Source organism: Bos indicus x Bos taurus, chromosome 7, assembly GCF_003369695.1.
Source record: "Bos indicus x Bos taurus breed Angus x Brahman F1 hybrid chromosome 7, Bos_hybrid_MaternalHap_v2.0, whole genome shotgun sequence".
NCBI classification, from domain to species: Eukaryota; Metazoa; Chordata; class Mammalia; order Artiodactyla; family Bovidae; genus Bos; species Bos indicus x Bos taurus.
The window spans coordinates 102,913,295-102,940,523 of NC_040082.1; the positions used below are offsets into that span (position 1 = coordinate 102,913,295).

The window sequence follows — 27,229 nt, forward strand, 5'->3', positions numbered from 1 at the left end:
GACCCTCACCTTCAAACATGAAGGTGTCAGCTTCAGCTCGGATGTCTTCGTCTGATAATCCCTTCCCATCTTCATCCTGGAGAGAAAGCAAGATTCCCAGATTCACACAAGTTCTGAGGGCCCCTAAGCCTAAACTGAGACAATCTCTGAAGCTCCATTATCCATATAGAAACCCAAGCTCAATCTGAAGTCCTAGACCTCCTTTGCTCAGTACCACCAGATGCCCCACCCACAGACCTCCTCCTTGAACTCTTTGCCTCCTGTGGCATCCATGGTAAAGGGAATCAATGATTCATAAGTATTTTCATGTTTCTACATGATGTAACCTGGGTTACAGGATGACTGATGACAAGTTTACCTTAGAAGTAGAGATTAAAACCCATTCCTAATGCCTCCTGGAGATAGGAATGGGTTGTACACCTGTAGAACATGCAGACTTTGCCTTCTCAGTGAAGAGGTTCTGATTAAGCTCCCAAACAACCTCTTCTCATCTCTGCTCTGCTCTTGTCTATTCTTCTCTCCTCTCCACTATTTTCCCTTCCCTTCCACTCCCCTCCCTTCCCTTCCCTCCTCTCTCTTTTCCCATCTCCCTTCCCTCCTCGAACACAGGGAAGAAGGAGAAGTCCTGTGTATATTCCAAAGTTTAAAAACTGGAGGTAAAACCACTACAATATTGTAAAGTAATTAGCCTCCAATTAAAATAAATAAATTAGGGGGGATGGTCCTAAGATGGTGGATGAATAGGACAGGGAGACCACTTTCTCCTCCACAAACTCATCAAAAGTTCATTTGAATGCTGAGAAAATTCTACAAAACAACTTCTGAATGCTGGTGAAGGACACCAGGCACCCAGAAAGGCAGCCCATTCTCTTTGAAAGGAGATAGGACCAAAAAAAAAAAAAAAAGACAAAAAGAGAGACAAAAGAGTTAGGGATGGAGATCCATCCCGGGGTAGGAGTCATGAAGGAGGAAAAGTTTCCAAACACCAGGAAACACTCTCACTGGCAGGTTTGTGGGGAGTTTTGGAATCTCAGAGGGCAACATAACCAGAAGGAAAAAAAAAAAAAAACAACCCACAGAATATGCGCCTAACCGCAACTCCCTGTGGAGAAGTAGCCCAGACGCTTGTGCCTGCTAGCAGCGAGGGGGGCTGAACAGGGAGGCACGGGTTGCATGCTTAGGGTACGGACTGGGCCTGAATGCCCTGAGGACATTCTGAGGGAGCTAATGTGAGAAAGCAAACCAAACTGTGGGTTAACCAGAGAGAGAGAGAGAGAGAGAGAGAGAGAGAAATTTCCTGCGAAAAGCTCTAACCTAAGGCACAGCCTGGTCCACTCACAGAGCAAAGGATTGAGCGAATGTCAGAGGAGAGCTAGCTGGTTGCAAACTGGCCCCTCCCCCCACCAGAGGCAGAGAGGCAGGCGGGTGACAGCCACAGCCAGAGGGCAAGGGGCAATCTCGGCTCCAGAGATGCATCCTCCACCAAATTGTGAGCAGGCTCCCAGTTGCTAACAAAGTCTTCCTGGGATTCTGGACAGTTGACACCCGCCAGGAGGGTCACAGCCTGAGATCAGCTCTGCAGAGGAGACACATGGCACACCTGAGATGGCGCTCTCGCTGTGCACCCAGGAAACTGAGTGGCTAAGACTGGGGAGGTGATAAGACGCACCACACACCTGAGACAGTGCACTCACCAAGCACCTGGTCGCCTGAGCTGCTCGGACCCTGGAAGCGCACAAAACACAGGCCCAACCAAGTCTGTGCCTTGGTGGAGTACCTGAGAACCTGAACATGAGCAGCTTAGACCTGGGAAGTGCACGCAACCCAGGGCCTTCTTTGGACAGTTCTGCTGTAGAACAACCTGGAGCCTGAGCAGTGTAGACCAGGAAAGCACATGTGCCGTGAGTAGGGGCAAAACCAGTGTGGCTCAGACACTGCGAGCACTCCCCACATACACCAGTGATATTTGTTTGCAGTGTTCCTCTCTTCCCACAGCACAACTGAACAAGTGAGCCTACATAAGTGAACATCTTAGCCCCCTTGTATTAGGGCAGAAATTAGACACTGAAGAGACTTGCAAACAGAGGAAGCCAAAAGAAACAAAGAAGAGGGAACTGCCTTGGAAGTGACAGGTGAAACAGATTAAAACCCTGTATTTAGCATTGACTACATTGGAAGGGGCCTATGGACCTTGAGAAGAAGTATAAGCTGGAACAAGGAACTATCTGAAACTGAACTGACCCCACACTGTTCTCAACAACTCCAGAGAAATTCCTAGATATTTTTTACTATTATCATTTTTAAATTTTATTTTTAAGTTATTTATTACTCCTTTAATTTTTATTTTTATAACCTACTATTACTTTGAAAAAAAAAAAAGACCCTATTTTAAAAGCAAATTTCGTGTATATATATATATATATATATATATATATATATTATAATTTTTGTGATTTTTTTAATATTATATTTTTGAGAGTCTAAATTCTACTCTAGATTTTTAATCTTTGCTTTTTGGTATTTGTTATCAATTTTGTATCTTTAAGAATCTAATCTTCAGTAACCATTTTTACTTAGAAGTGTGATTACTGGCTTGATTGCTCTCTCCCCTTTTGACTCTCTTTTCTCTCCCCCATGTCACCTGTATCTAATCCCTCCCCCTTCTCTTCTCTACCTGAATCTGTGAATCTCTTTGGGTGTTCTGGGATGTGGAAAAGACTTAGGGAACAATTACTGGCTATATTTGTCTCTCTCCTTTTGACTCCCCCTCTTCTCCTCCTGGTCACCTCCATCTCCTTCTTCCCTCTTCTCTTCTCTATGTAATTGTGAACCTCTCTGAGTGTTCCAGACTGTGGAGAACACATAGGGAATTGATTACTGGCTAGACTGCACTCTCCCCTTTTGATTCCCCCTCTTCTCCTCCAGGTCACCTCTATCTCCCTACCCCCCTTCTATTCTCCATATAGCTCTGTGAGCCTCTCTGGGTGTCCCTCACTGTGGATATTCTTTTACCATTAACCTAGATGTTTTATCATCAGTGCTGTATGGATGGAGAAGTCTTGAGGCTACTGTAAGAATAAGACTTAAAGCCAGAGGCAGGAGGCTTAAGTCCAAAACTTGAGAACACGAGAAAACTCCTGATTCCAGGAAACATTAACCGACAAGAGCTCATCCCAAAGCCTCCATTAGTTCAGTTCAGTCGCTCAGTTGTGTCCGACTCTTTGTGACCCCATGAATCGCAGCACGCCAGGCCTCCCTGTCCATCACCAACTCCCGGAGTTCACTCAGACTCACATCCATCGAGTCAGTGATGCCATCCAGCCATCTCATCCTCTGTCATCCCCTTTTCCTCCTGCCCCCAATCCCTCCCAGCATCAGAGTCTTTTCCAATGAGTCAACTCTTCGCATGAGGTGGCCAAAGTACTGGAGTTTCAGCTTTAGCATCATTCCTCCCAAGGAACACCCAGGGCTGATCTCCTTCAGAATGGACTGGTTGGATCTCCTTGCAGTCCAAGGGACTCTCAAGAGTCTTCTCCAATACCACAGTTCAAAAGCATCAATTCTTCGGTGCTCAGCTTTCTTCACAGTCCAACTCTCACATCCATACATGACCACTGGAAAAACCATAGCCTTGACTAGATGGACCTTTGTTGACAAAGTAATGTCTCTGCTTTTCAATATGCTATCTAGGTTGGCCATAACTTTTCTTCTGAGGAGTAAGCGTCTTTTAATTTCATGGCTGAGGTCACCATCTGCAGTGATTTTGGAGCCCCCCAAAATAAAGTCTGACACCATTTCCACTGTTTCCCCATCTATTTGCCATGAAGTGATGGGACCAGATGCCATGATCTTCGTTTTCTGAATGTTGAGCTTTAAGCCAACTTTTTCACTCTCCTCTTTCACCTTCATCAAGAGGCTTTTTAGTTCCTCTTCACTTTCTGCCATAAGTGTGGTGTCATCTGCATACCTGAGGTTATTGATATTTCTCCATACCTACACCGAAACCAAGCTCCACCCAAGAGCCAACAAGTTTCAGACCAAGACATACCAAGCTAATTCTCCAACAATGTGGGAACATAACCCTGAGCATTATAATACAGGTGGCCAAAAGTCACACCAAACCTATATACATCTCAAAACTCACTAGTGGACACTTCATTGCACTTCAGAGAGAAGAGATCTAGCTCCGTCTAACAGAACCCGATGCAAGCTCCCCTAACCAGGAAACCTTGACAGACCAATTGTTCAACCCCACGCACAGGGAGGAACCTCCACAATAAAGAGGAACCACAAACTTCCAGCATACAGAAAGGCCACCCCAAACACAGCAATCTAAACAAGATGAAAAGGCATAGAAATACCCAAGAGGTTAAGGAACAGGATAAAAGCCCACCAAAGCAAACAAAAGAGGAGGAGATAGGGAGTCTACCTTAAAAAGAATTCCAAATAATGATAGTGAAAATGATCCAAAATCTTGAAAACAAAATGGAGTTACAGATAAATAGACTAGAGACAAGGATTGAGAAGATGCAAGAAAGGTTTAACAAGGACCTAGAAGAAACAAAAAAGAGTTAATCAATAAGGAATAATGCAATAAGTGAGATCAAAAGCACTCTGGATGGAATCAACAGTAGAATAACTGAGGCAGAAGATAGGATAAGTGAGGTGGAAGATAGAATGGTGGAAATAAATGAAGCAGAGAGGAAAAAAAAAAAAGAATTTAAAGAAATGAGGACAATCTCAGAGACTTCTGGGACAATGTTAAATGCCCCAACATTCAAATCATAGGAGTCCCAGAAGAAGAAGACAAAAAGAAGGCCATGAGAAAATACCTGAGGAGATAATAGTTGAAAACTTCCCTAAAATTGGGAAGGAAATAGCCACCTAAATCCAAGAAACCCAGAGGGTCCCAAACAGGATAAACCCAAGGTTAAACACCCCAAAGCACATATTAATCAAATTACCAAAGATCAAACACAAAGAACAAATATTAAAAGCAGCAAGGGAAAAGCAACAAATAACACACAAGGGTGTTCCCATAAGGATAACAGCTGATCTTTCTATAGAAACTCTTCAGGCCAGAAGGGAATGGCAGGACATACTTAAAGTGATGAAAGAGAAAAACCCACAACCCAGATTACTGTACCCAGCAAGGATCTCATTCAAATATGAAGGAGAAATCAAAAGCTTTACAGACAAGCAAAAGCTGAGAGAATTCAGCACCACCAAACCAGCTCTTCAACAAATGCTAAGGATCTTCTTTAGACAGGAAACACAGAAAAGGTTTATAAACTTGAACCCAAAACAATAAAGTAAATAGCAACAGGATCATACTTATCAATAATTACCTTAAATGTAAATGGGTTGAATGCCCCAACCAAAAGACAAAGACTGGCTGAATGGATACAAAAACAAGACCCCTATATATGTTGTCTACAAGAGACCCACCCCAAAACAAGGGACACATACAGACTGAAAGTGAAGGGCTGGAAAAAGGTATTTCATGCAAATGGAGACCAAAAGAAAGCAGGAGTAGCAATACACATATCAAATAAAATATACTTTGAAATCAAGGCTGTGAAAAGAGACAAAGAAGGCACTCCATAATGATCAAAGGATCAATCCAAGAAGAAGATATAACAATTATAAATATATATGCACCCAACATAGGAGCACCACAATATGTAAGGCAAATGCTAACAAGTATGAAAGGGGAAATTAACAGTAACACAATAATAGTGGGAGACTTTAATACCCCACTCACACCTATGGAGAGATCAACTAAACAGAAAATTAGCAAGGAAACACAAAACTTTAATGATACAATGGACCAGTTAGACCTAAATGATATCTACAGGACATTTCACTCCCAAACAATGAGTTTCACCTTTTTCTCAAGTTCCCACGGAACCTTCTCCAGGATAGATCACATCCTGGGCCATAAATGTAGCCTTGGTAAATTCAAAAAAATTGAAATCATTTGAAGCATCTTTTCTGTTCACAATGTGGTAAGATTAAGATGTCTACTACAGGAAAAAAAAAAAAGTATTAACATACAAACATATGGAGGCTAAACAACACACTTCTGAATAACCAATAATCACAGAAGAAATCAAAGTATGCATAGAAACAAATGCAAATGAAAACACAACAACCCCAAACCTATGGGATTCAGTAAAAGCAGTGCTAAGGGGAAAGTTCATAGCAATACAAGCTTACCTCAAGAAACAACAGAAAAATCAAATAAATAACTACACCTAATGCAAATAGAAAAAGAAGAAATGAAGAACCCCAAGGTTAGTAGAAGGAAAGAAGTCATAAAAATTAGGGAAGAAATAAATGAAAAAGAAACAAGGGAGACTATGACAAAAATCAACCAAACAAAAGCTGGTTCTTTGAGAAGATAAAATAAACAAACCATTAGCCAGACTCATCAAGTAAAAAGCGAGAAGAATCAAAAAAAAAAAAAAATTAGAAATGAAAATGGAGAAATCACAACAGATGACACAGAAATACAAAGGATCATAAGAGACTACTATCAGCAACTATATGCCAGTAATATGGACAACTTGGAAGAAATGGACAAATTCTTAGAAAAGTATAACTTTCCAAAACTGAACCAGGAAGAAATAGAAAATCTTAACAGACCTATCTGGGGAAGGAAATGGCAACCCACTTCAGTATTCTTGCCTATAGAATCCTATGGACAGAGGAGCCTGGTGGTCTGCTGTCCATACGGTCGCATAGAGTCAGACATGACTGAAGCGACATAGCATGCATGCATGCATTGGAGAAGGAAATGGCAACCCACTCCAGTATTCTTGCCTGGAGAATCCCAGGGATAGAGGAGCCTGGTGGGCTGTCGCCTATGGGGTCACACAGAGTTGGACACAACTGAAGTGACTTAGCAGCAACAGAAGAAACAGACCTATCACAAGCACAGAAATCGAAACTGTAATCAGAAACCTTCCAACAAACAAAAGCCCAGGACCAGATGGCTTCATGGGTGAATTCTACCAAAAATTTAGAGAAGAGCTAACACCTATCCTACTCAAACTCTTCCAGAAAACTGCAGAGGAAGGTAAGCTGCCAAACTCATTCTATAAGGCCACCATCACCCTAATACCAAACTCAGACAAAGATGGCACAAAAAGAGAAAACTACAGGCCAATATCACTGATGAACATAGATGCAAAAATCCTCAACAAAATCCTAGCAAACAGAATCCAACAACACATTAAAAAGATCATACACTTGGGTCCTAAAAAGGTGGAGGAATAGGACAGGGAGCCCACTTTCTTCCCCACAAATTCATTAAATGAACATTTGAAAGCTGAGTAGATTCCACAAAACAACTTCTGAATGCTGGCAGAGGACATCAGGCACCCAGAAAAGCAGCTCATTGTCTTTGAAAGGAAATTATGTGCCCAATGGTAACTCCCAGAGGAGAAGCAGCACAGACACCTGCATCCACCACTAGCTAGTGGGGGCTGGGCAGGGAGGCATGGGCTGCATTGCTTAGAGTAAGGACAGGCCTGAATGCCCCGAGGGCAATCTGAGGGAACTAACTTGAGATAGCAAATCAGACTGTGGGATAGCTATCCCGTGAAAAGCCCTAACCTAAGGGCACGACAGAGAGACTTCACTTTCACTTTTCACTTTCATGCATTGGAGAAGAAAATGGCAACCCACTCCAGTGTTCTTGCCTGGAGAATCCCAGGGATGGGGAAACCTAGTGGGTTGCAGTCTATGGGGTCGCACAGAGTCAGACACGACTGACGCGACTTAGCAGCAGCAGCAGCAAGACACTGCCAGGCCCGCTCACAGAACAAAGGACTGAGCAGAGCTAGCTGGCTGCAGACTGGCCCATCCCCCACTGGAGACAGGCAGGTGAGGGCAGCCAGAGCCAGAAGGGGGCACTCATGGCCCCAGAGAGGCATCACCTACCAAACTGCAAGCAGGCTTCATTGCTAACCAAGACTTCTTGATATTCTGGATGGTCGACATCCACCGGGAGGGTCACAGCCAGAGATCAGCTTCCCAGAAGAGACACACGGCACACCGGAAAAGGTGCCCTAGTTGTACACCCAGAAAACCGAGTGGCAGGGATGGGGGAGGTGATAAGTTGCAACGACTGTGCTTGCCAAGCACCTGGTCACCTGAGCTGCTCGGACCTGGGAAGGGCACAAAACGCAGGTCCAACCAAGTCTGCACCTTTGTGGAGCACCTGAGTACCTGAACCTGAGTGGCTTAGACCTGGGAAGTGCATACAACCCAGAACCAGCCTCAGACACTTCCCGGCAGAGCAACCCAGAGCCTAAGCAGTGTAGACAGGGAAAGCACACATGCCGTGAGCGAGGGCAAACCCACTGTGGCCGAGACACTGCAAGCACATGACAGTGTTGTTTGCAGTGTTCCTCCCTCCCCACAGTAAGACTGAACAAGTGAGCCTAAAAAAGTGTCCACCACCGCCCCCTTGTGTCAGGGTGGAAATTAGACACTGGAGAGACAAGCAAACAGAAGAAGCTAAACCAAACAGAGGGAACCGCTTTGGAAGTGACAAGTGCAGTAGATTAAAACCCTGTAGTTAGCACCAGCTACATAGGAAGGGGCCTATAGATCTTGAGAAGTATAAGCTGGATCAAGGAACTATCTGAAAATGAACTGACCCCACACTGTCCACAACACCAGAGAAAGTCCTAGATATATCTTTACTATTATCATTCTTTAAATTAAAAATTTTTTAAAAAAATTTTAAGTCCTCTATTACTCCTTTAATTTTCATTTTTATAACCTACTACTACTTTAAAAAAAAGACCTTATCTTTTAAAGCAAACTTCATATATATATATATTATAATTTTTGTAACTTTGTTTTTTTCCTTTAATATTGTATTTATGATAATCTAACCTCTACTCTAGATTTTTAATCTTTGCTTATTGGTATTTGTTATCAATTGTGTACCTTTAAGAACCCAATCTTCAATAGCCATTTTTACTTGGGTGTGGGATTACTGGTTTGATTGTTCTCTCCAGCTTTGGACTCTCCTTTTCTCCACCAGGTCTCCTCTATCTCCTCCCTCCCCCTTCTCTTCTCTACCCAACTCTGTGAATCTCTGTGTTCTGGACTGTGGAAAACACTTAGGGAACTGATTACTGGCTGGATCTGTCTCTCTCCTTTTTTTGTTTTTCTTTGTTTTTCTTTTATTTTTTTTAATTTTATTTTATGTTTAAACTTTACATAATTGTATTAGTTTTGCCAAATATCAAAATGAATCCACCACAGGTATACACGTGTTCCCCATCCTGAACCCTCCTCCCTCCTCCCTCCCCTGTCTCTCTCCTTTTATTCCCCCCTTTATCCTGCTGGCCACCTCTGTCTCCTTCCTCCCTCTTCTCTTCTCTGTGTACCTCTGTGAACATCTCTGAGTGGTCCAGACTGTGGAGAGTACGTAGGGAAGTGATTAATGACTAGCTTGCTCTCGCCCCTTTTCACTCCCCCTCTTCTTCTCCTGGTCACCTCTATCTCCCTCCTCCCTCTACTCTTCTCCATGTAACTTTGTGAACTTCTCTGGGTGTCCCTCACTGTGGAGAAACTTTTTATCTTCAGCTTAGATGTTTTATCATTGGTGCTATATAGATGGAGAAATCTTGAGGCTACTGTAAGAATAAGACTGAAAACCAGAGGCAGGAGGCTTAAGTCCAAATCGTGAGAATACCAGAGAACTCCTGACTCCAGGGAACATTAATCGATAGGAGCTCATCAAAGGCCTCCATACCTACACTGAAACCAAGCACCACCCAAGGTCCAACAAGTTCCAGAGCAAGACATACCATGCAAATTCTCCAGCGACACAGAAACATAGCCCTGAGCTTCAATATACAGGCTGCCCAAAGTCACACCAAACCCATTGACATCTTGTAACTCATTACTGGACACTTCATTGCACTCCAGAGAGAAGAAATCCAGTTCCACCCACCAAAACACAAGATTCCTTAACCAGGAAATCATGACAAGCCACTCGTCCAACCCCACCCACAGCAAGGAAACTCCACAATAAAGAGGAACCAACAACTGCCCAAACACAGAAAGGCCATGCCAAACACAGCAATATGAACAAGATGCAGAGGCAGAGAAATACACAGCAGGTAAAGGAACATGATAAATGCCCACAAAACCAAACAAAAGAGGAAGAGATAGGGAATCTACCTGATAAAGAATTCCAAATAATGATAGTGAAAATGATCCAGTATCCTGAAAACAAAATGGAATTACAGATAAATAGCCTGGAGACAAGAATTGAGAAGATGCAAGAAAGGTTTAACAAAGACCTAGAAGAAATAAAAAAGAGTCAATATATAATGAATAATGCAATAAATGAGATCAAAAACACTCTGGAGGGAACCAACAGTAGAATAATGGAGGCAGAAGATAGGATAAGTGAGGTAGAAGACAGAATGGTGGAAATAAATGAAACAGAGAGGAAAAAAGAAAAATGAATTGAAAGAAATGAGGACAATCTCAGAGACCTCTGGGACAATGTTAAATGCCCCAACATTCAAATCATAGGAGTCCCAGAAGAAGAAGACAAAAAGAAAGACCACGAAACACTTGAGATAATAGTTGAAAATTTCCCTAAAATGAGGAAGGAAATAGTCACCCAAGTCCAAGAAACCCAGAGAGTCCCAAACAGGATAAACCCAAGGCGAAACACCCCAAGCCACATATTAATCAAATTACCAAAGATCAAACACAAAGAACAAATATTAAAAGCAGCAAGGGAAAAGCAACAAATAACACACAAGGGTGTTCCCATAAGGATAACAGCTGATCTTTCAATAGAAACTCTTCAAGGCCAGGAGTGAATGGTAGGAAATACTTAAAGTGATGAAAGAAAATAACCTACAGCCCGGACTACTGTACCCAGAAAGGATCTCATTCAAGTATGAAGGAGAAATCAAAAGCTTTACAGACATGCAAAAGCTGAGAGAATTCAGCACCACCAAACCAGCTGTCCAACAAATGCTAAAGGATCTTCTCTAGACAGGAAACACAGAAAGGGTGTGTATACTAGAACCCAAAACAATAAAGTAAATGGTAACAGGATCATACTTATCAACAATTACCTTAAATGTACATGGGTTGAATACCCCAACAAAAAGACACAGACTGGCTGAATGGATACAAAAACAAGACCCCTATATGTTGTCTACAAGAGACCCACCTTGAAACAAGGGACACATACAGACTGAAAGTGAAGGGCTGGAAAAAGATATTCCATGCAAATAGAGACCAAAAGAAAGCAGGAGTAGTAATACTCATATCAGATAAAATAGATTTTAAAACAAAGGCTGTGACAAGAGCCAAAAAAGGACACTACATAATGATCAAAGGATCAATCTAAGAAGAAGATATAACAATTATAAATATATATGCACCCAACATATACATCTATTTATAATTGTTACATCTTCTTCTTGGATTGATCCTTTGATCATTATGTAGTGTCCTTCTTTGGCTCTTGTCACAGCCTTTATTTTAAAGTCTGTTTTATAAGATATGAGTATTGCTACTCCTGCTGGGAGAAATACCAATAACCTCAGATATGCAGATGGCACCACACTTATGGCAGAAAGTGAAGAGGAACTAAAAAGCCTCTTGATGAAAGTGAAAGAGGAGAGTGAAAAAGTTGGCTTAAAGCTCAACATTCAGAAAATGAAGATCATGGCATCTGGTCCCATCACTTCATGGGAAATAGATGGGGAAACAGTGGAAACGGTGTCAGACTTTATTTTGGGGGGCTCCAAAATCACTGCAGATGGTGACTGCAGCCATGAAATTAAAAGATGCTTACTCCTTAGAAGAAGAGTTATGGCCAACCTAGATAGCATATTGAAAAGCAGAGACATTATTTTGTCAACAAAGGTCCGTCTAGTCAAGGCTATGGTTTTTCCAGTGGTCATGTATGGATGTGAGAGTTGGACTGTGAAGAAAGCTGAGTGCTGAAGAATTGATGCTTTTGAACTGTGGTGTTGGAGAAGACTCTTGAGAGTCCCTTGGACTGCAAGGAGATCCAAACAGTCCATTCTAAAGGAGATCAGCCCTGGGATTTCTTTGGAAGGAATGATGCTAAAGCTGAAACTCCAGTACTTTGGCCACCTCATGCGAAGAGTTGACTCATTGGAAAAGACTCTGATGCTGGGAGGGATTGGGGGCAGAAGGAAAAGGGGACGACAGAGGATGAGATGGCTGGATGGCATCACCAAGTTGATGGGCGTGAGTTTGAGTGAACTCCGGGAGTTGGTGATGGACAGGGAAGCCTGGCGTGCTGAGATTCATGGGGTCGCAAAGAGTCAGACACGACTGAGTGACTGAACTGAACTGACTGATGCACCCAACATAGAAGCACTGCAATATATAAGACAAATGCTAACAAGTATGAAAGGGGAAATTAATAGTAACACAATAGTAGTGGGAGACTTTAATACCCCATGCACATCTAAGGATAGATCAACTAAACAGAAAATTAACAAGGAAACACAAACTTTAAAAGATACAATAGACCAGTTAGACCTAATTGATATCTATAAGACATTTCACCCCCAAAGAATGAATTTCACCTTTTTCTCAAGTGCACACAGAACCTTCTCCAGGATAGATCACATCCTGGGCCATAAATCTAGCCTTGGTGAATTCAAAAAAATTGAAATCATTTCAAGCATCTTTTCTGAGCACAATGCAGTAATAGTAGATGTCAATTACAGGAGAAAAACTATTAAAAATTCCAACATATGGAGGCTGAACAACACGCTGCTGAATAACCAACAAATCACAGAACAAATCAAAAAAGAAATCAGAATATGCATAGAAATGAATGAAAATGAAAACACCAGAATGCAAAACCTGTGAGACACTGTAAAAGCAGTGCTAAGGGGAAGGTTCATAGCAATACAGGCATACCTCAAGAAACAATAAAAAAGTCAAATAAAAGCCTAACTCTATACCTAAAGCAACTAGAAAAGGAAGAAATGAAGAACCCTAGGGTTAGTAGAAGGAAAGAAATCTTAACAATTAGGGCAGAAATAAATGCAAAAGAAACAAAAGAGACCATAGCAAAAATCAACAAAGCAAAAGCTGGTTCTTTGAGAAGATAAATAAAATTGACAAACCATTAGCCAGACTCATCAAAACACAAAGGGAGAAAAATCAAATCAATAAATTAGAAATGAAAATGGAGAGATCACAACAGACAACACAGAAATACAAAGGATCATAAGAGACTACTATCAGCAACTATATGCCAATAAAATGGATAACTTGGAAGAAGTGGACAAATTCTTAGAAAAAGCATAAGTTTCCAAAACTGAACCAGGAAGAAATAGAAAATCTTAACAGACCCATCACAAGCATGGAAATTGAAACTAATCAGAAATCTTCCAGCAAACAAAAGCCCAGGACCAGACGGCTTCACAGTTGAATTCTACCAAAAATTTAGAGAAGAGCTAACACCTATCCTACTCAAACTCTTCCAGAATATTGCAGAGGAAGGTAAACTTCCAAACTCATTCTATGAGGCCACCATCACCCTAATACCAAAACCTGACAAAGATGCCACCAAAAAACAACAACAACAACAACAAAACCCAAAAAAACTACAGGCCAGTATCACTGATGAACATAGATGCAAAAATCCTTAACCAAATTCTAGGAAACAGAATCCAACAACATATTAAAAAGATCATACATCATGACCAAGTGGGCTTTATCCCAGGGATGCAAGAATTCTTCAATATTCACAAATCAATCAATGTAATACACCACATTAACAAATTGAAAAAATAAAAGCCATATGATTATTTCAATAGATGCAGAGAAAGCCTTTGACAAAATTCAATATCCATGTATGATAAAGACCCTCCAGAAAGCAGGAATAGAAGGAACATACCTCAACATAATAAAAGCTATATGTGACAAACCCTCAGCAAACATTATCCTCAATGGTGAATAACTGAAATAATTTCCCCTAAAGTCAGGACCACGACAAGGGTGCCCACTCTCACCACTACTATTCAACATAGTTTTGGAAGTTTTTGCCACAGCAGTCAGAGCAGAAAAAGAAATGAAAGGAATCCAGATTGGAAAAGAAGAAGTAAGACTCTCACTGTTCACAGATGACATGATCCTTTATATAGAAAACCCTAAAGACTCCACCAGAAAATTACTAGAGCTAATCAATGAATATAGTAAAGTTGCAGGTATAAAATTAACACAGAGAAATCTCTTGCATTCCTATACACTAACAATGAGAAAACAGAAAGAGAAATTAAGGAAACAATTTCATTCACCATTGCAACGAAAAGAATAAAATACTTAGGAATAAATCTACCTAAAGAAACAAAAGACCTATATATAGAAAACTATAAAACACTGGTGAAAGAAATCAAAGAGAGCACTAACAGATGGAGAAATATAATGTGTTCATGGGTTGGAAGAATCAATATAGTGATAGTGGGTATACTGCCCAAAGCAATCTATAGATTCAATGCAATCCCTGTGAAGTTACCAATGGTATTTTTCACAGAGCTAGAACAAATAATTTCACAATTTGTATGGAAATACAAAAAACCTTGAATAGCCAAAGCAATTTTGAGAAAGAAGAAGGGAACTGGAGGAATCAACCTGCCTGACTTCAGGCTCTACTGCAAAGCCACAGTCATCAAGACAGTATGGTACTGGCACAAAGACAGAAATATAGATCAATGGAACAAAATAGAAACTCCAGACAGAAATCTACATACCCATGGACACCTTATCTTTGACAAAGTAGGCAAGAATATATAATGGAGAAAAGACAATCTCTTTAACAAGTGGTGCTGGGAAAACTGGTCAACCACTTGTAAAAGAATGAAACTAGAACACTTTCTAATACCATACACAAAAATAAACTCAAAATGGATTAAAGATCTAAATGTAAGACCAGAAACTATAAAACTCCTAGAGGAAAACATAAGCAAAACACTCTCCGACATAAATCACAGCGGGATCCTCTATGACCCACCTCCCAGAATATTGGAAATAAAAGCAAAAATAAACAAATGGGACCTAATTAAAATTAAAAGCTTCTGCACAACGAAGGAAACTATAAGCAAGGTGAAAAGCCTTCAGAATGGGAGAAAATAATAGCAGATGAAACAGCTGACAAAGAATTAATCTCAAAAATATACAAGCAACTTCTGCAGCTCAATTCGAGGCAAATAAACGACCCAATCAGAAATGGGCCAAAGATCTAAACAGACATTTCTCCAAAGGAGACATACAGATGGCTAACAAACACATGAAAAGACGCTCAACATCACTCATTATCAGAGAAACGCAAATCAAAACCACAATGTGGTACTATTTCACGCCGGTCAGAATGCCTGCTATCCAAAAGTCTACAAACAATAGATCCTGGAGAGGGTGCGGAGAAAAGGGGACCCTGCTACTCTGTTGGTGGGAATGCAAACTAGTACAACCTCTATAGAGAACAGTGAGGCGGTTCCTTAAAAACCTGGAAACAGAACTGCCATTTAGTTCAGTTCAGTTTAGTCACTCAGTCGTGTCTGACTCTGCAACCCCATAAATCACAGCACACCATCACCAACTCCTGGAGTTTACTCAAACTCATGTCCATCAAGTCAGTGATGCCATCCAGCCATCTCATCCTCTGTCGTCCCCTTTTTCTTCTGCCCCCAATCTCTCCCAGCATCAGGGTCTTTTCCAATGAGTCAACTCTTCGCATGAGGTGGCCAAAGTATTGGAGTTTCAGCTTTAGCATCAGTCCTTCTAATGAACACCCAGGACTGTTCTCCTTTATAATGGACTGGTTGGATCTCCTGTAGACCAAGGGACTCTCAAGAGTCTTCTCCAACACCACAGTTCAAAATCATCAATTCTTCGGTGCTCAGCTTTCTTCACAGTCCAACTCTCATATCCATACATGCCCCCTGGAAATACCATAGCCTTGACTAGACGGACCTTTGTTGGCAAAGTAATATCTCTGCTTTTTAATATGCTATCTAGGTTGGTCATAACTTTTCTTCCAAGGAGTAAGGGTCTTTTAATTGCCATATGACCCAGCAATCCCACTGCTGGGCATACACACTGAGGAATCCAGAAGTGAAAGAAACACGTGTACCCCAATGTTCATCGCAGCACTGTTTACAGTAGCTAGGACATGGAATCAACCTAGATGTCCATCAGCAGATGAATGGATAAGAAAGCTGTGGTACATATACACAATGGAATATTACTTAGCTATTAAAAAGAATGCATTTGAATCAGTTTTAATGAGGTGGATGAAACTGGAGCCTTTTATACAGAGTGAAGTAAGTCAGAATGAAAAACACCAATACAGTATATTAATGCATATTTATGGAATTTAGAAAGATGGTAACGGTGACCCTATATACAAGACAGCAAAAGAGACACAGATGTGAAGAACAGACTTTTTGGACTCTGTGGGAGAAGGTGAGGGTGGGATGATTTTAGAAAATAGCACTGAAACATGTATATCACCATATGTGAAATAGATTGCCAGTCCAGGTTTGATGCATGAGACAGGGTGCTCAGGGCTGATGCACTGGGATGACCCAGAGGGATGGGATGGGTGGGAGGTGGGAGGGGGGTTCAGGATGGGGAACACCTGTACACCCATGGCTGATTCATGTGAATGTATGGCAAAAACCAGTACAATATTGTAAAGTAATTAGCCTCCAATTAAAATAAATTAATTAATTAAAAATAAAAAAAATAAAAGAAAACTGAAGGTATTTTTTTCTGTAATGTCAAGTATGGCTACATGGGAAGATAAAGAAATCATGGAGATCTCAGAGGAATTTGGGAATGGGGGAGCAGAGATACCATTCTACTCTGGTTACTGTTACTGCTATAAGTAATAAATGGATTCTTAAGATCCAGTATTCTGTATGTATACATGGATATATACAGTCTATTTCTGCAGTAGACTAACTTACTAATTGGGAAGGAGAGTAAAATCTCAGGCCTTCACAATTTCAGACTTAGTAGTCCCCTGCAGGCTGCACCCCACGTGTGTGTGTGTTAGTCACTCAGTTCTGTCTGACTCTTTGCAGCCCCATGGACTGAAACCCACCAGGCTCTTCTGTCCATGGAATTCTCTAGGCAAGAATACTGGAGTAGGAGCCATTTCCTACTTCAGGGGATCTTCCTGACCTAGGGATCGAACTTGGGCTTCCTGCACTGGAGGTGGATTCTTGACTGTGTGAGCCACCAGGGAAGCCCTGTGCATTCCACATGGTCATCTTTAAAACTTACCCCTAACCCAGCCCTTCCTTCAACAAGAATCTCACATGGCTCCCCAGCACCCTCTGCATCCAGTTCAATCCAGTTTAAGTTTGATTAAATCAAGTTCCCAAGGCCTATACTGCTTCTTGAATTCAGATCCCAGAGGAGCCCACCTTGGTCAGCAGGAGTACATCAATAAAGTCCAAAGTCTTGGTCTTCTCCTTGGCCTTGAGGAAGTCATCAATATCTTCCTTGGGGAGGGTGCGGCGCCGCTCCTGGATGACAGCACCTGTGAAGTCGTGCACTAGGCGGCAGGCCCTGCGGAAGCGCCACCCATCAGGGGTGAGGTAGTACAGGAAGTCCATGTGCAGGAAGATCTGTTGATATCGTTTTGCCACAAGGGCACTGAGCTCCAAGATGGCAGCGATATAGTCACTGGGCTTCCTACAGGATGAGAGCAAGAAATATCTGATGTCTGAAATAAACTTTGAACAGAACCCTCTTCTTCTCAAACACCTTCCATGGCTCTCTGGAAAGCCCAGGAGAAAGTTCATATCCTCTTTGGTTTCAGAATGTTCTTAAGATATAAAGATACCAATGCCTCCATCCTTATCTCCAAGATGTCGCCTCACTATTGCACATACCGTGCTCCTCCTAGCCTCCTGGTCTTTATCAAACAGTTCTACCCACCTAAAAGGATGGCTTCTTCTCGTTCCCCTTCTTGTTCTTCAATGTCCAGATCTGACCCACCTCTTCCAAGAAGACCTTTCTGATTGTCCTGGTCAACCCTCCCTCACCCATCTACTCCCGTGGGTCTGTGGCTCATGTTCCCCAGGCCCTTGGGTAAGACTCACTCTTGGCAATTGCTGTCGTAACTGAAGACGCATTTCTGCAGACTGTCCAGGGTCATGAGGCTGATGTGTTCAAACATGTCCAGATGGGTGTGGCCCTCTATGATCAGACGCTGCCACTTGGCCTGAACAGAGAAGGGGACACAGCTGAGGCTGAGAACTGCCTCCTTGGTGCCCCTTCCTAACCCCAGATACCAAGATGCACTTCCTGGGCTCTGTCTCCTGGTCCGAGGCACCCACCCCCAGGGAGGACCAGGCTCATGTAGGAGTGAAAACTGTTACTATTAGGACATGAAGTCTCCATGACTGGGAGTCAGAAGGTCTGGGTTTTGTAATCCTGATTCTACCTACTATACTTTATGTGCATGAGTGTGTGCTCAGTTACTCATTCGTGTCCGACTCTGTGTCTGATACTTTGGACTGTGGCCCCCCAGGCTCCTCTGTCCTTGGGATTTTTCAGGCAGGAATAGTATGGTGGGTTGCCATTTTCTTCTCTAGGGAATGTTCCCAACCTAGGGATCAAACCCACATCTCCTGAGTCTCCAGCATTGCAGGTGGATTCTTTATCTGTTGAGCTCATACTTTGTGCACCATTGGTCAACTTTTCATAAAGTAAGTGCTAACAAATGTTAGTTTTCATCATTTTCATTGTTATAAGTTGATTAGGAAAATGATCCCTATGTTAATAGAGATAGTCCTCCATGGGCCCTGAGTACTCCTGCACTTTTTTTTTTTTTTTTTTGGTTTTGCCAAAAAGTTCTAAGACCCCTATGTTCTTTACCTGGACCATTTCTCAGAGTTGTGTTTGTAGCAAACAACCTTGATAAGTGAGGTAATGTGTCCCCCTGGAAAATATCAAGCTTGCTTCTAACTGCTATAAATGTCACAGAGTTCCTAAAACTAATATTCCCTCCCCTGTGATATAATATACTATATGAGTAGGCATCCATAGAAGCCCACCTGTGTTATTTGCATGAGATTTGGTGACTTGGAAGAAGAATGCAAACCAACAAAAAGCACATGCTGTTTGCTGTGCCAAGAGTAATAAACTGTCCTTGGTCTGTGACCTAGGAGTCTCACGTATCCTGGCAGAATCCAAGAAACAGTGACAAGCTCTCTTATGGGCTTGCAAGTATGAAAAAAATTACAGGCACTTCACAAAAGCCTGTGCTCCAGTTCTTTACTTTCCCATGTATATATCAAAACCCTTTGCAATGTAATTTTTCAGTAACTCTACTTGGAGGTGGAGCCTCTTTTACCATCCTTTGATTCTGAGCTGGCCCTGGACTTTCTTTGGTCAACAGACTGCAGTGAAAATGATGAGGTGATCATTCCAAACCTAGACCCCAAAGGGCACTTCTTCTCAGTCTTTTCATACCCTACGTCTACCATATGAACCAGCCTGAGATGCCTTTTGAAGGGAGAGAATCCCATGAAAGTAAGTCTATTTACCCTCTCTGAGGTCATGCTAGATCAGCTTACAGCCAACCAAGCTTCAAACCTGTGAGAGGACTGACCCCAGACCAGCAATGCTTCCTATCTGTATGGTCAGGCCACCCAAGACAGCTGTCCTCTTGTTCTCTGTACATCCCATGCTTGACCAGTCCCTGCTTCACCTACACCCTATTCACATTTCCGCTTACTCATGGAGCCTAATCGGTAAATGCTGACATACTTGCTGTCAGCCACAGATATACATGATGGGATATCACTCCAGGACTTTGCTTCAGACACATAAGATCCTCTTATCCATTAAACCACTGATGTATGTCTGTGTTATAGACTCCAGCTCTTTCTTCAGTCTTGAGTCTTGCAGTACCGCAGGGTACATTCCAGCATGACCAGACCCTCAGCTGATCACTGGTACATGAGTGGCCCCATCCACATCCAGAGAAACCACCCAATTGACTCACAGTCTTGCTGTAAATACTAAATCCTTATTGTTTCCAAGTGATTCATTACTCAGAAACAACTACTGCCTGATACTCATATTAATTATTACCATCAAATATGTCTCAAGATTCTAAGGCTTCTGGGAAGGTAAAATAGAAGCTAACACCTTCTGAGCATCTACTGTGTGCCAGGGATGTGGCTCCATTATGATATCTTGAAAGTGAAAGTGTTAGTCATTCAGTTATGAACGACTCTTTGTGACCCCATGAACTGTAGCGTGCCAGGCTCCCCTGTCTATGGACTTTTCCAGGCAAGCACATTGGAGAATGGCAACACTGGGTTGCCATTTCCTTCGCCAAGGGATCTTCCTGACCCAGGGATTGAACCCAGGTCTCCTGCATTGCAGGGAGATTCTTTACCATCTGAGCCACCAGGGAAGCTCAGCTTGCAGGATATCTTGACCACCCTGCAAAGCAGGGATCATATTACATTCTTTATATAGCCAAGGACATTGAGGCTGAGAAAGGACGAACGATGGACTTAAGCCAATCAGAAGAGGGAGAAATCCAGACAAGATGTCTCTGAGTCCCTGTTTTCCCCAAGACTCCAGCTGGGACCCTGGGTTCAAGAGACTCACATGCATGATGTCTGCGCTCTTGGTGAAAATCTTCATATAGGGCTTCAGGATGTTGAAGTGGAAGGCAGGTGTCAGCATGCGACGGTGGCTGCTCCACTTGTCACCAGCACTCAGCAGGAGCCCATCCCCTAGCAGAGACAGCCACAGGGAGTGAGCAAAGGAAGACCTTCCCCTGGGTCCCCAAAGTCACCCTCAACCCCCTTCACTCATAGTTACTCACCCAGCCAAGGCTTCAGAAAGTTGTAGAAGACCACATTCTTGGGTGCGATGGCAGCTGATATGAATGAGGACCACCAGGGACCAAGGAGATGGGGAGGGGAGGGTCTTTTAGTGGGGAGTGGAGGCTCCCAGCCAAGAATCAGCATTCCCCCTCCAAGCCCAACATAGCAGAATGGGACCAAGAGCACAGGAAGCTGGGAGGGGAGAGGAGACCAGACCAGACCAGGCCACAGCACAGAACAGAGCAAAGGCAGGGCCCATAGACACATCTCAATGTGCTTAGACACACCCCAACCTGACATATGACTGGACATTGCATCTTCTACCTCACAAGTATGGTCTATCACTTTACAAAACACCTTTACAGGGACCTAGGACACCACATCTGCCCCAGCACTGACCCCTTCTGAGACATCTGACATGGTCCCATATCTTAACAAGTCCTAACAAGGCCATACCATGAATGATACAAGATGACATGACAGGATGCTTTGCCATGGGCCTGAAGACAATCTGGCATCACCTCAGTGTGCCCCACGTGGACTCCAGACAGGACTTGAATACACTGATGACACAGACCTGAACCAGGCAAAACTCAAACATATCCTAAGCATCAGACAAGATTCACATAAGGTCTCAGGCATTTCTCAGAGTGACCCTGGAGTTCCAGACCTCAGACAGACACCCAGAAGTGACCAACTGGAGAACCAGGCAATTTCTAACAGCATCTCAGACAAGAACCAGAGAGGCTTCAAGATGCCTCAAATGTCCTTGGCCACAGATGAGCTCTAGACATGACTGAGAACATCTCTGAACTCAGATTTAAACATATACCAGGTATTACTAGATATAACATACACCAACTGTAACCAGAATCCACGTAGAAACATAAATCTGATCAGATGTGGCCATTCAGCAGACATTGCACAGACGTGACTGGAGAGCATGCAGCTGGGATTCTGCAGTGGGAGACAGTGGCATCTTTGCCATGCCCCCCTCTGCCTGCATCCTGGTCACTTGTACAACTAGAGGCAACACAGAGACCCTGGCAATGGGCAAGCTATGGCCAGGGAGGCGTCTACCTGGAGCAAAGAGCACAGGCTTGATGCAGGTGGGGTGGAAGATGCGGATGATTGTGTGCCAGGGTCCCATCCACCAGCAGCACGCATCCCCATAGGTGCTGGCTAGGCCCTGAGTGTACAGGAGACCTTCCTCTGAGCTCTGAATCTGGAGAGGAACAAATAGGACCCAATTCACACTCTTCTAGGCTGCCAGAGGGAAGGACCTGGAGGGCAGTGATCCAGAGCTGGGACGGTGAATCACCTCCAGCAGCTGCTCCTCTGTCCTAAGCCTCCTGCCACCCTCTCTCCCTTTATCCTCCATACGTGATAATTGGGGTCCCTTGAATATAGGGATAGGAAGGGTCTTTTTCTGTTTGGACCCCAAACACCGTGTTCCCCTGACTTCTCTTCCATTCCCATATTCTTGATAAGGAGACTGAGGCTCTGAACAATGGAGTCTGTTGCCCACATTCTCTCAGACAATAAGCCTGAGACAATAAGCCACATCTCTCTGAACCCAGGGTCTGTGTTCTTAACCATCAAATCACTCTGAGCCTCAAAACAACAGCTTAGAGGACCCTTAAACCACCTCCAAGATTGGGTACTCAGAGTTTCAGGGACACAGGAATGGGTCCTATAACACAGGCTAGGGAAATCCTGTGTCTTTTCCTGAAAATGTTGTCAATGAGCTCACTTTTCCATGGGGGTTGAGCTTGTTGGATTCAGTTTTACCAAGATGATAGGGAAGCCACCACAGAGGAACAGAGATCTAAACAAGGAAAACAGATTTCTTACGACATTATATAGATATGGATAGATTTGGGTCTGAAGATACCCCTCCTTGGACTTTATAGTCACTTGATTCCTTTTCTTTCCATAGGTCATACGGGGTGGCATTTCTACCACTAACAGCTGAAGGAGACTTCAGCAGCCAGAGTGAGCCAAGGCCCTTCTCATGTTCACTCTGCATTCTTGGGTCTGAAGCCAGGTTTCTGTTACACGCTGTCTGTTCCCCTGCTTGCCTGGTCATCTGTCTGCGGATGGGAGGGGTAGGGGACAAGGGAAGAGAGCCAGGGTGGGGTGGAGTCTCCTCAGGAAGATTCCTGGCAACTGGAGAAGGAGGGCACTGATCTAGAAGTGGACCAGCTCCAAGATAGGGGAAAATAAAGTGACCCACCAGAGAGGTAGATGTCATGGGAATAGCAACTTATATGTACACTAGCCATAAGCCATCATTGCTCAGCACCTGGGGATAGGTGGGGACTGAGGGAAGGTCTGGCAGGGGACCTGGGATGTTATGGATGCCCATGCATCACTCCATACTCTGTTTTAAAAACTTTCTGCTCGTCGTTCCAGACCCAGTTCCAACTACTCCTCCAGGAATCCTTCCAGCATCCCCTAGAAGAGAATCTTGCTTCTTCTCTGGGTTTGCAGAGCTCATTTCCCTCTGGCCAATTCCTGACCACACCAGGTCACAGATCTCTCTGCCTGAATCTGAATCTTCATGTCCTGTCTTTTGCCCAGGACACCAGGGTGGGGTGTAAATGGCAGTGAGAGAAAGGAGGAGGATGTGAGATGGCAGTGATCAATACATGAAGGAAAGAGGAAGATGGCAGAGAGAGGAGGGGAAGGGGGTTGGGGTCCTGTAGGGGCCACATGGAAGCTTGGCAGGGGTGCGGCTGGAAGCCCTGAGGTGTATCATGGCACCCACCACCACCAGCTCTGCCTGGGTACCTGAAGCACTGGCAAAAGTCCGGATCAAGTCAGGGTGGCAGAAAATGACCAGGGGGATGATGGGGCCCATCCACATCAAGTAACCCTGAGGGTAGTTGGTCACCAGCTGAGTTACTTTGCTCAAGCCCTGCTCCGTGGGGGGAACCTGTAAGCAAGGTAAGGGCCATCACTTCACAGAAGGAGAGTCCACTGAGGTGGACAGAGTGTGGGATCCTATACAGATGGAGGGAATCTCTGCTTCCTCCTTCCCTCTTGGGGAAGGAGGCACCTGGAGGCTCTCCAAGTCCCAAGGGTCTATCCCAGGGCACAGGGAGAAGACAGGCTCTCTGCCCACAGGGAGGCAAATCTTGGCTTGAGAAGACACATTTTTCTTGTCCTGGGAGTGGTCCCAGTGCAAGGGCAATCTAAGAAGGAGATCCTCAGTGGGCAGCTTTGTGGGTAGCAGGATGAATGGGCTTTGGTCCAACACCCTCCCATGTTTTTCCTGCTCCACATGGCTTCTGATTTCTTGCATGGCAAGGGTTCTGCAGACCTCTGACCTTATAGCCCTGGCCATCCCCCAGGGACAGACATGAACTCTGCCTATTAACCAAAGGAGGAACATGGACTATAACCTTCACTGATCAGGCTCGGTGCAGAGTGCATCCTGTCTGTTTCTCTGCAAGTTATGGGCATGCCTTTCAATTGTGACATTTTCAAAAGAAGTAACTGATGCCATATCCCCTCAAAGGGGAAGAAGTGCAGGTAGCCTCCTAGTGAAGCACCCTCTCCCTCACGATGCTCCATTCAAACCCGACAAATACCCTCAGGTACTCTAGGCAGGTGACATAAAACACTTTCACCTTTGTGACTTGCTCCCCTATCCGAAGGCCCTAAGGTGAGGATTCAAAGCACTAGATGAGACTGGCCCAGAGAGGGAGCGTGGCTCAGCTGAAGTCACACAGAAGAGTGACTGAACTGGTCCCCACAGCCAAGCCCTGGAGGCAGGGAAGGCAGAACTGGAGAACTTTGTAACATTCCTGCTGCTTCCAGGGCTCGCTGAGACCATTTGAAGATCTGGAACCTCAGCAAATCTTTGTGGTGAGCTTTGGACACCCTCCACTGTGAACTTTGCCTTAATGAATAGTAATTGCAATAAGTCCTCCCCCAACTTGTAGTTCTCATCCCAGGCATGAAAGGAAAAGTTGTCTGGGAGATAGGGGGAGCTGAATATAATCCCTTTGACCTTGACTGAGGGAGGTGATGGCAAGTTGATCACCTCGGTCATCAAGCATTTATTTTGAGCGCTTACATCGCTCCAGTCCTGGACTGGGCACTGTAGTGTCTGCTCCCCCAAACTATCATCAAATTGGGAAGTGGTTACTAAGTAATTGGATGATTACCTGTTTCATTAATCATGAGTGGGGTCAAGTCATAAGTATCAGTCTGGGGCACAATCTAGGCAGGTGTGGAGGTGGGGTAGGTCTAAGAAGGCTTTTGAAAGAGGAAGTGAGTAGCTGACTTTATCTAGATTGGGCAACAGGCCCTTTGGGACATCTTTGGGGGAGGGATGATAGTTAAATTAGAGGAAGGGGTCCTGGAAAGGGCAAGGGGTGGGCAGCTGTGCTCCTGTAGGTGGGAATGGGGAGGTGGTAGTTATTTCCCTTAGGAAAGCTGTGGCTGAGAACAAGACACAAGGATATGGGCCCTGTGCAGAGCAGACGCTGGACAGTGAATCTTATCAGGTGCATAACATGTGGAAGTCAGACAGGGAATGGACCCGAAAGCAGGCTAGGACTGGAAGGACAGGATGTGGAGAACGTCTCGATGGCAGAGTAGAGGAATGAATGAGTGAGGGAAGAGGGGGTTCCTTGGCTTCCCTGTCTTCTCTGCTGTCCTAGACCCCAGCTCAAACCTGAGCCCCATTCCTGACCTCCAGGAAGTCCATCTACCTTGATTTCCCAGACTCAATCTGCTGCCCACACTCACCAGGCCCAGGTGACCCAAGAACCAGTTACGTTTTGGGGGCTGCGGGAAGCATCGGAGGCGGAGAGAGTTGTTGTAGGAGGTGTAGGTCCAGGCCAGGACGTGGGCCAGGATCCAGGAAGCCCCGACCAGCAGCAGCAGCAGCCATGGGGAGGCTGCTACTGGCCCGAGTCCCAGCCAAGACAGGCTCAGCTCCAGCATCCTGTGGTCAGATGGGGTGGAGGGTGAGTTCTGAGGATGAAGGAAGAGATAGTGATGGTGAGCTGTGAGGCAAAGATGGATAGAGAGAGAGGAGCAAGGGAGGGAGAGGCAGGGATAGGGAGTGCTGGGGATGGGCAAGAAGTGCTCAGAGACAGACAGACAGGGACTGGGAGAGGGGAGGGAGAAACAAACTCAGAGGAAGAGGGAGAAACAGAGACAGACAGACACACACACACACAAACACACACACACACTGGTACCCACTCATCTCCCAGGTCATCTCATTCCCTGGAGCCACCCTGCCTTGGGCATATGCTTTCCCCACCTTGGGCCAGAACCCCCAGCCTCTTACCTTCCATGTGGGCTGGCTTGTCCCACACAACTTCTTCTGCCCTCCTCCTCGGATGGCTGGGTCTGACCCCAGATCTAGAGGAAGCTGCCAGGGGCCGGGCTAAGCCAGCCAATCCCCACAGCTTCTTTACTTCCTCCCTACCCGGAAGCTGTCTGGATACAGGGTGGGGGGAGGGGGAGCTGCCTGTGAATCAGCTCAGGATCTGCCCCCCTGTATGGACACTGGCTCCTCTGGACTCAGTACCTTCCACGTGAGCAAGTTGTGGTGCAGACAAAGGTGACTCTGGGCCTCCAGGTTCACAGCCACCCCTGCACTTCCAAGGCCGGTGTGTGGTAGGCAAACACATGTACAGGAGGGCAGGGCAAAGCTCTCTGCAGCTCCTCTCCACACATGGGTCAGGAAGCCTTCACGCACCATTTCCAGGCCTGGAATCAGGAAGCTCAGAACTGTTAAAATTCTGGCTTTTGGGAGCACACACAGCCTGGCAGGAGTTCAGGTTGTGTCTCCAAGCAGCCCAGGGTCTGGGGTGAGATGTGACTGCTGCAGAACAGGAATAGAGAAACCAGCTTGACTGGGGATTACCTGCATCAGACTCAGAAGATAAAGGGCCCATTTGGAAGAGGGCTCCTGGAGGCTGTGAGCGGCCTAGAGAGAGCAGGGTCCACACTGGGGAGGGCAGAGCTGGGAGTGTTCTGCCCTGCCCTCGCTCTGATTGTGGGCTATGTGTACCCTCTGTGGGCTCAGTATTCCCATCTGGGAAATGGGATGCTGGATAAGACCCTGAGAGGGGGACCGAGAAGGGTTCTACAGGAAGATGGTAAGGATCAAGAGCGCCCAAAAAGATGGAATGAAGGAAAAGGGCTAGCTACTACTACTTGTGCTAGTGTATGCTCTGGAGCCCTATGCCAAGTCATAGGACAAAACGCTCTGCAAATGACCAAGTCCCATAGCAACTGTTGCCATGAACCTCTGGACCTAAACTGGCTGGTTTCCTGACACCATGTTAGGTAAA

The 27,229-nt window shown here is 44.5% G+C and overlaps 1 protein-coding gene across 3 annotated transcripts in view; it reads right to left on the reverse strand.

Annotated features, from left to right (window-relative positions):
• LOC113896075 (phylloquinone omega-hydroxylase CYP4F2-like) overlaps window positions 1-26,332 on the reverse strand; it is a 31,487-nt gene extending 5,155 nt beyond the window's left edge. Inside the window, exons 1-8 of one of the 3 annotated variants that reach the window (XM_027548073.1) lie at window positions 26,218-26,332; window positions 25,668-25,866; window positions 23,700-23,844; window positions 20,906-20,959; window positions 20,686-20,813; window positions 18,159-18,280; window positions 17,478-17,748; window positions 10-76 (exon numbers count right to left, since the gene is read on the reverse strand). In XM_027548073.1, coding sequence (XP_027403874.1) covers window positions 10-76; window positions 17,478-17,748; window positions 18,159-18,280; window positions 20,686-20,813; window positions 20,906-20,959; window positions 23,700-23,844; window positions 25,668-25,865 — 985 coding nt within the window. In that variant the 5' untranslated portion in view covers window position 25,866; window positions 26,218-26,332. Of the gene's footprint in view, window positions 1-9; window positions 77-17,477; window positions 17,749-18,158; window positions 18,281-20,685; window positions 20,814-20,905; window positions 20,960-23,699; window positions 23,845-25,667; window positions 25,896-26,217 lie in introns of all 3 variants that reach the window. The other 2 variants (XM_027548072.1, XM_027548074.1) reach the window with 2 other exon arrangements.
• Window positions 26,333-27,229: the final 897 nt, after the last annotated feature.